We start from the raw sequence: 9,438 nt of genomic DNA on the forward strand, positions 1-9,438 counted from the left end.
AACTTCTGCAATCAAAACCTTACTTAAGTTAAAGTATGTGTAAGAATTATCAGCAAAACTTACTTAAAGTATCAAAAGTGAAAGTACTTATTTAGCAGTAACATGGTTCCTGTCAGTGTTTTACTATTATATATGATGTTTCTGGATTGATATTACTGCTGCGTTGTGTATGTTGCATTTTAGATGTTTAAGGTTGTGCTAATTTTAACTCCTTTATATACTGTTGGGTATTTTAATATAGGTTTCTATAATATATATATATATATATATATATATATATATATATATATATATATATATATATATATATATATATATATATATATATATATATATATATATATATTCTATAAGATCCAAATCATGTCCTGTGAGAACCATGTATCTCTAAAAAGTAAACTTCATTTTCAGCTTTTGGTGATGCATTTTCCAGCTCATCCAAAATTATTTTTAAATTGTTTATTTAGCTTAAGAAGTAGGACAGTTTTCTCAACCCATAAAGGAAGTGGGATGTTTTTTTATGGATCTATCATCAAAATTCTCATCAAAATCACCAAATTTAGAGATAGAGGGTTTTCACTGGGTAGGAAGAAAATTGTCAACTGAAAAGTAACCACTAACTAAAGCAGTGGATTAAGAAGTACAGTTTTGCCTCTGAGAATTAGTGGCAAGTTGTAGGCTATTAAGTTGCATAAAATGGAAGTAACCTACTCAAATAAAGTACAAATACCTCGAATTTGTACTTAAGTACAGCAAGTAATTAATGTACATTGATTCCAACACTGCATAAACGCTTAATCACTGCAATTGTTTAAAAACTAAATGGATTATGATCTTTAGAAAATCTAGGCATATGTGTTTTAAATAGGTCTATGTGGGTTCAATTTAACCCACTCCATCTGTAGTTATCATCACAAAACAACAAAAACTGTTCTGGTTGTCATATTTGTCAAACGGACATTTGGCTAGGAGATTAAATAAATGGATATCTGGATGTAGGAGCTTCCGTGAGGTCCTTGAATGCACCGCTGGTTTCCAGGGAGTGGCACCTGCACCTGCACCTGTCCGACCTGTTTTGGGGACACATGATTCCGGAGGAATTTCCTCCGCTGCTCCCGTCCTTTGTTCAACGGACTCTTTTTCGTGGGCGACAGAGAGTGAGAGCTAGAGGCGAGGGGGAAATAGAGAGAAGAGAGAGGGCGATTTAGAGATGTCGGAACCAGCCGCTAATCCCGCTGCCACCTCGTTCCCAGCGCCAACCATTTCTCTTCCTTTGGGACTGGAAGTATTGAGAACTTACTCTGGAGCCCTTGTCTGTGTAGAAATAGTAAGTGTGTTTTTTATCTGTGATGTTCAACTGTATGTTATATTCTTACAATGTATCAGTGACTTCAGTTGTATTGTAGCAATACTCTAGTCTGCAGAACCTATATAGTCACTAATTCTTTATTAATAATTGATGGTTTTGTACGGCACGTTGTTCAAGTCCAGTTAGACTTTAAGTTGTAGGCTACTAACACGGTCTTTCCTCTGTAATGTGCGGACTGCTGAGTGTTTGGATGTTGCCAACACACTGGTCGTCACTGTGATTGCCTGAGGCTGTTTTTTTTTTTGCTTAACAACAGTCAAAGCAAGGGCAAATGTCGCCAAGACTGGCCGCGAGGGTCAAAACACCTGCTTCTTATAGAGCAGTGCAGGCCTGTAAAATACCACATTTGTTATCACCATCATCTCCTTTCACTATAATAAAACGTGTTTTACATGCTACCTCTAAGCTTATGATTATTTGACTACCTATCTATAGGCCTTTGCAGGTGAAGGCCTGTACAGATAGGCCTTCAGATGGAAACTATCATTCATTTGCCAATTATTATTATCAGCGTGCACAATGTGAAAGCCTTTGCCAAGATATTACACCTGTCATAAACTACAGTAGATACTGTAGCCTAGAAATACTTGGGAAGTTCCATAACACAATCTTCTTCAGTGTTTTAATAAACTGTGTTAACTTCATGTTTGCCCCTTTGTCCAAAGTTTACCATAAACATAGCTTATTTTACTTTGCCTTGGATTCTGTCACCAAACTGTGAAAAGCATCATATTATGAGCAGATAATGCAAAATCTCACAATTATTGATGCAACAATCAGATGTGCCTGATCCACATGTAATACAGTTTCAATTGTATTATAAAATTCAGCATTTTTCTATCAGTTAACATTCATTCAGTCACAGCAGACTGGTGTACCACAGCTATTCCTGGACAACTTACATTAAGCGTCTTCCAATGATTTTCACTCAGTGAGGCAAACAGATTCTAAGTTGGATGTCATAAGTACAATAAACCTTACTAGCATACATATGTACAGTTATTATACTTTATGTCTTCTTAGTGCATCATAAATAGTTGGCAAGCCTGTAACTATACAAATGTGTCCACTGAAACATAATGACCAATAGGAGTGTTTGTCTCTATCCCCAGTTATTTGGTGGTCTGGTATGGATCCTGGTGGCGTCCTCCAATGTTCCTGTGCCTCTGCTGCAGGGCTGGGTGATGTTTGTCTCCCTCACCACCTTCTTCCTCTCCTCCGCCTACCTCGCGCTCCTCGTCACCGGCCTGGCTGACCGCATCAACACTGATTGGAATTTCTTGGTCAGTCAGTTAGTCACTCTCTGTCCTTCCATCCATTAAAATGTTTACTGTATATTAAACCCTATACCTCAGATTGGTCAGACACTGAAAGGGCACCACATTTCTTCCCCACCACTTACGCCTGGAAGCCTTTCATTTTGCTTATCTTTTTTTTTTGTGCGAGAGCCTGTGAATGCTTTGACAACATAACATAGCGAAACACTTTTTAAAATGTTTTAGCTGTGGAGTTTACTTATAAACAGACAAACGTTATGTTTAATTCAGGGTTACTCATCATAACACATTGTGTTCGTCTTTAAAGGTCTACCAAACATGTTGAGTGCATTTCCTTCCTCATAAAACATTAGGCTCGTTCGAAATGAGCTGCACCTCGCCTGTAATGTGGACGAAAGCAGGTGGCAGCAGCAGGGGGCGGTGACAAAAAGCTGCGGTCAAGTTGGACAGTTTCCAGTCGTTTCCAGCAGCCTTCAGTCTAAACAGGAAGTCACAGAAACACTTTCATCCTGTTAGGTCCGATTCCAATTAATTAAAATGTTATCAGACCCATATATCAGCTTGTACGCAGTCTCCAGTTGTTTTTATTAAGACAGAGAAGCCTGTTAAAATGCTCTACACGCGATCTGTTGCTGATGTTAATAAACAACAGACTGTAGATGATCCGAAATCTGAACGCATTTAGTCTCTCTTACTTCTAAACGTCACCTTCCGCCACACAACACGTGTTCTGTACAGAATAAGCCTTTACACAGACAACAGGATGACATATAAAATGTCGTCATGTTGAGTCGATTCTGAACCAATCAGCTGTTAGATCAGCTGAGGGCCAGGCGTTTCCCATCATGCCCTGGGTCCACCTGGGTCTTGAGTCGGTGGAGAGCAACTGCGGCGCCTGCCTCTCAAAACTGCGGCCGCCATGATCTCGTGAGGTTATCGTTGCCCACGTGTGCATGACGTCAGAGCAAGTCGGGATGAAGTCGGACACAAATTCAACCGGCATGCATTGAGCGGCGATATTGTCCATGTTTACTAGCTTGCAGTCTTCTTCTTTCCTGTCTTTGCTGGCACATTGTAGAATATCTTGGTGTGTTACAGCCACCTGATCAGTGGAATAGTGTGACACCATTGGTACTGTAGGTCTGTGTCAAAAACTCCACTCCACCTTTAAGATGACTGTCATGTTTGATAATGTTGTCATGGCAGCAACTGTTGTTTTGTAATTTAAAACAGGTGCTTAACAAACACGTTGTTTCTTCAGTATAATGATCTAACTACACAGTGAGGCAGATGGTTTATTCATTTATCAGCTCTCTTGTAGGATCACACAAAGCTTTATGCCACTTATTCAAACATAAGCAGTTACACTTCCTCATCTTAAAATGACTCAAACAGTCAAGGCAACTTTTCTTTCCGTGCCAGTGTAGAACACAGCCAAGTTGTTGCAATGACAGATGTGAATTGTTTTAAAGGTGGCTTGAAACATTAAAGTATTTTGTAGTAAACATGAACAGCTCTGGAGATTTGTAATTTAGACAATAATGGTAACTTAAATTGTCAGAAGCTGGCTGTCACCTACACCCAAATGCCAACATTAGGCTATAAACTTATACATTATTAAAGGTAAGCTGTTGGTAGTTCAGAACTGAACTAAGACAAGATCTATCAGAATGGCTGCACTAATCCCGGTATAGAGCTAGCAATTAATGTGGAAATTTACATAGAGCACCAACTGACATAGAGCTACAACATTTAGTCAATTCATTGATTGCCCAATCAACAGAAAATCCATCAATTCCAATTTTGATAATTGAGTCATTTTGCTGCTAACCATTGTCTTATATTATAGAAAATTGATTCTCTTTGAGTTTGTGACTGTTGGTCGGTCAAAACAAGACATAATGACATCACCTCTGGCACCTTGAAATTATGGTGGGACGTTTTATAGACTAGCTGGTTAATCGACTGATTGAGAAAATAGTCTTTAGATCAATCGGTAATAAAAGTAATCGATATTGCATCCCTGTTGTGAAATAGCTATTGTTGTAACTACTGTACAGTATATAGCTTAGCTGTAAACCCGTAGCCTTCTTGTTGTATGTAAAAAGCTCAAGCAGGTGTGGCTGAAGATGCTACATATTAGTGCAGCACATGAGGCAATTTGTATTTCAATGGAAATCAACTAATTTAGGCTGGTTTCCTTGCCTAAAAATCTGATATAATAATGAGTTTAGGCTATAAGCAATCTAAGTACCCTGCTTAAAAACTTTTCAATAATGCACCCTAGCACCTACATGTATGTGGAGTACAACATATAGAATATAACAAACATGAAATCACTATTAGAAGACAGTCTCATTTTAGTATTGGAAAGCATTTTCCATTAGTGCATAACTACTATAAATGTACGATATAAGACGAAAAGTGAGAACCTGTGCCATGTTGTTGTGATATGTGATATGTCATTGTAGTGTACTCTGTGTTAAGTCTGGGCTCTCAGACAGAGCCTGCCTTGCCTCGGGTTCCAGGCCCTGCTCCAGGAGTAGCCAGGCGTGTGAAGTTGTTTGTTTTTCAGCCGAACAATGAGTGACAAGGATGATGAGCTCACACCAAAACGCAACAAAGGCCCGCCTGTGGTCCCGCCGGGCTCGCAAAGTCGACAACACAAACTCTCATTAACCTTCTTTACTCTCTGACACGTACTCTCTCTGTGTCTGTCTTTCTACTTTCTTTATTAATATAATGGTTTCCAAATAACAAGTCTTTTCACTCTTTTGTATTTGTATTCATTCATTCTTTTATTTGCCATGTTTGTTTTATCTACTATGTTATGCTTTATAACTAATGTAAAAACTTGATTCTTTGACCGATAGATAGCCTGGTCTGTTATGTGAATGCCAAAGTCCAGGGAGCTGTAGTGACCAGTGCAGCTATTGTCTGATAATTACCCAATGGGGATAAAACTCACATGTTGGTCACTCTTTGTTCCCATCTACTGCTACTACTTGAACTTTTTTTGTGTTTATTTGTAATGCATTCTCTCTTCTTTTCCCCCAGGATGTGATTTACCATTTCATAGCTTTGCTTTTCTACGTTGCTGCCTTCGTGCTGGAGGCAGCAACTACAGCAGCTAATGGAGGAGCCTACATCAAGCCACTGCCTAACAGCACTCAAAGTGTCATGTGTATAACCTACCCTCGGGGCAACATATTCACAGTCCTGAATGACAAGCAATACAGTATTAATGTGGCTGCCACGGTGAGTGTCATATATTTTCAAATAAAGTCTGTAATACAGTGCATGCATAATTTGTACATTTTAATTCATATCATAATGCACTCACAGTGCTATCTGATTGAATATAGCCCAATGTCAAACTCCTTGGTTGACTTTTACTGACGTACGGGAGCTGCTGAAATTGCGTTACAAAGATATAAAAAAACAAAAACAAAACAAAAAACAGAAATAGTTGGTTTTACGAAAGGTTAATTCATATAATCATGAAGGTAATAACAGCCTTATTAGTCGTTTAGGCTCTCAATAAGTTCTGTCAAAGAAACAGTTGACACATTTGCATTTACACAGTAACCTCCCTGCTCACTAAACGTCGGTTTTGGTCTTGTTTTGGTTTTAAAAAATGTGCATGCACCTTCTGATAAAGTGAAAGAGTGTCCATGTTGCCATAAATAAACAGAATATTGAATGCATGCCTGTGGTGTCCTGCTATCAGCTAGATCTATCAGGCCATAAACAGTATGATTAAAAAAGCAAGTGCTGGCCCTCCTCTTTGACAGAAATATTATAGGTTATGTTTGGTTATGTGATGTGAGGTCTTATGTTAAAAAAAACCTGTGCTGACCCAAAATGTGTAACTTGAGAAACTCATATAAAAGGCTACATTTCTGTGCTGAGTTTTCATATTCTGTATATATTGTATACCAAAGAAAAGGTCATTTTAAAACAGTATATTTGAGTTGATACTTTTGATGAATATTTATATTAGCCACTTATGCAAACAATTTCACCTTTTCTAGTAAGGATTATAAAAATGTTTCACTCAGCTGCTTTATAAATGTTGTTTTTTGCTGATTAGAATAAGAAAGATGTCTTCAGATAAGCTTGTTGGAACTTAATTGATTTAAAATAATTAAATAATTATAGATAGGTAATGAATCAACTTACAGTTAGCACGTGAGTAAAGTTGGCTGGGTTTTTCTAACCAGTTTTGTTGCTTTCTCTCCTTTTGTCTTTTTGTCCCAGATATTTGCATTTTTGGTGACACTATGCTACGGCTGCAGTATGGTGATGGGCTTCAAGAGGTGGAGGATGTAAGCGGGAAAACCAGTGCAAACTAGTTTTATAACTGCGTCATAACTTCATAACTCTAGCATGTATTATTAAAACATCTGCCACACCATCCAGAGCTCCATGGAGAGCACTGCTATTCTGTTCAGTGAAAACTTTGTTATTTTCTGATGGGACACTCAGGTCATCAAAGGAAGAAAAAAAAAAATACAAATATACAAAAATTTCTGCCTCAGTCAAAACATCTGTTAAGATTTCTCGACAATAATATTAATACAATAATTATTCTTCTGAGATATTGAAAGAATTGGGCTCAGGTAGGTTCTGGGCTGTTAAAAGTATTTTGAGGACACAGTTAAGAATAGCAGTTTATGTAGTTGAATATGATACCAGGCTATACAGGATGATTATGCAAGATGTAAGTAACATGTAAACCGAAGCATTGAGAACTTTCGTCGTTCAACTGGTTGTGAGTGTTTTCCCAAGATGGCACCCGCCTGTATACGTGAACGGTACTGTCTTTATAAACTATCTTTTTAATAAACTGTTTGTACACTTACCAAGTTCTCAATGCTTCGGTTTATATGTAGGGACCCTCATTATGCTACCGTGGAAGTGTGGTGCTATTTTAGCCTTGTTAGTGGTATAGAAATAGCGTTTTCTTTTTACTTTACCTGTGCCCCGACGACTAGCTTTATAAGCTAATTAGCGGTTTGTGCTAAAACTGGTCACATTCGATTAGCATGAAAACAAATCCCAGAGAACGGTCGACTCGGTACACGTGTTATTAACCCCTAGGCTCATTTTGCGCCGGATTTGTCCTTTAATGTTATAATGCAATTAGTTTGAATGAGTCATATTGCCCAATTTCCTGAGTCACATCCATATTGAAGGGAATATTTCCCATTTATAATACCACAAAACATGCCTAAGTATGCTGCTAATAGGTTATGCACAATAGAACAATAATGTGATGGTGCAATTAGTTTGAAAAAGCCTAAAAGGCAACATGATTGTTTTCACTGAGTTGTAAACACTCTAGATGACTGTTAATACATTTTGATGTGGCTACTATTTAAAATGTGAGTTTATCTGATAATTAAATTTCAAATTTGTAATTTCTTGTTGTGAGCACTTTTTGTCAATTTAAATAACTGTTTTTCACAATTTGGTAACTATTCATGTGATAATATCTGTTACTGTTTAAACTTGTAAACTTGTGAGTGTTGTTGTATGTGACTCCATTGTGACTTATTGATCAATTTCATTGTCATTCTCATGAGTTCTAGGCTACTACAAACTAACATTTAATCTGACCATCAATAAAAAAACGGCTTTTGTCAGCTACTATATTTCAAACATTGATATGTATCTAATAATGGATCATTTAAGTATATATAGTAGTATGTTTTTAGTGTTTGATGATTATTGTAACTGCGATGATGCATCATAAAATTACCCAAATCAATAACTATGTTGCTACATGATTTATTAGTTGTATTAGCTGTATACTCTTCTTTGCATTAGGCTATTAAATGTTATTAATTTAAAAATACTTTTAAATAAAGAATCTTTGATTTTTGACACCTGCTGTTTTTGACGTTTTTAATGAATTTTTCGAACTACAGAAATAAAGGTTTTGAAGAAAAAAGAAGCTCTTGTCTTTGAATCATTACAGGGTCCATTGTTGTCTGCCACGTTGTCTTTTTTATTCTACCACTAGGAGTCGCTAAAGTCCGAAAATATCAAGTCTGACCGACCTACACATACGGGCATTATGAGAGGAAACCAAGGGGGTAAGCGAGCATCCGGAAAGCGTACCTCCTATGGGGAGATTCTAGGCTAACAAGCCATCACCTTCCCCTAGCATTCCATTGACTCCCATTCATTTTGGCGTCACTTTGGCAGCGAATAACTTTACATCTGAAGCGTTTAAAGACTATTTGTCCATTGTTTATTTTATTTTTTTTATTTTTTTGGGGTGCATTTTCGGCCTTTATTTTTGACAGGACAGCTGAAGACATGAAAGGGGAGAGAGGGGGAATGACATGCAGCAAAGGGCCGCAGGTCGGAGTCGAACCCTGGCCCGCTGCGTCGAGGAGTAAACCTGTCTGGATATGGACGCCCGCTCTACCAACTGAGTGATCTGGGCGCCCTCCATTGTTTATTTCTATAGAAACACGACAATGTATAAAAGGCTCCATTACCTTGTATCTCACGTTATGGCCCCGTAGCAGCCGTTTTTGTAAAAAATAGGCTATTGTGTCATAACCATGCAACTTTCTGTTGCACAGTAGAGAAATTACCGTATAGTCAGGAGAAGCTTGCAGGCAATCGGAGGAAACACAGCAAAGTGTACAGGGATAAACTGTGTCCCAGGCAGTAGGCCTATTGTTTCCCACAGAGTTCCTCAGGTTGCATAATTCAAAGACTTGACTAAGTGAACATAATGTCTTTTCTGTGGTCCGATATTTTTATGACTCGGTC

General features: G+C 37.8%; 1 protein-coding gene across 1 annotated transcript; it reads left to right on the forward strand.

Moving 5' to 3' along the window:
* Positions 1 to 1,018: 1,018 nt before the first annotated feature.
* On the forward strand, positions 1,019 to 7,163 carry mal2 (mal, T cell differentiation protein 2). Its single transcript, XM_031298685.2, has 4 exons — positions 1,019 to 1,327; positions 2,482 to 2,652; positions 5,704 to 5,904; positions 6,907 to 7,163. Exons 1-4 carry the CDS (start codon positions 1,211 to 1,213, stop codon positions 6,976 to 6,978), a joined length of 561 nt encoding a protein of 186 aa, XP_031154545.1. The 5' UTR covers positions 1,019 to 1,210; the 3' UTR covers positions 6,979 to 7,163.
* Positions 7,164 to 9,438: the final 2,275 nt, after the last annotated feature.

Source organism: Sander lucioperca, chromosome 10 (assembly GCF_008315115.2).
Source record: "Sander lucioperca isolate FBNREF2018 chromosome 10, SLUC_FBN_1.2, whole genome shotgun sequence".
Taxonomy (NCBI): Eukaryota; Metazoa; Chordata; class Actinopteri; order Perciformes; family Percidae; genus Sander; species Sander lucioperca.

Coding starts and splice junctions, on each gene's coding strand:
- mal2 (XM_031298685.2), top strand. CDS start 1,211: ATGTCGGAACCAGCCGCTAATCCCGCTGCCACCTCGTTCCCAGCGCCA. Junction 1,328..2,481: donor CCCTTGTCTGTGTAGAAATA/GTAAGTGTGTTT, acceptor CTCTATCCCCAG/TTATTTGGTGGTCTGGTATG. Junction 2,653..5,703: donor ACACTGATTGGAATTTCTTG/GTCAGTCAGTTA, acceptor CTTTTCCCCCAG/GATGTGATTTACCATTTCAT.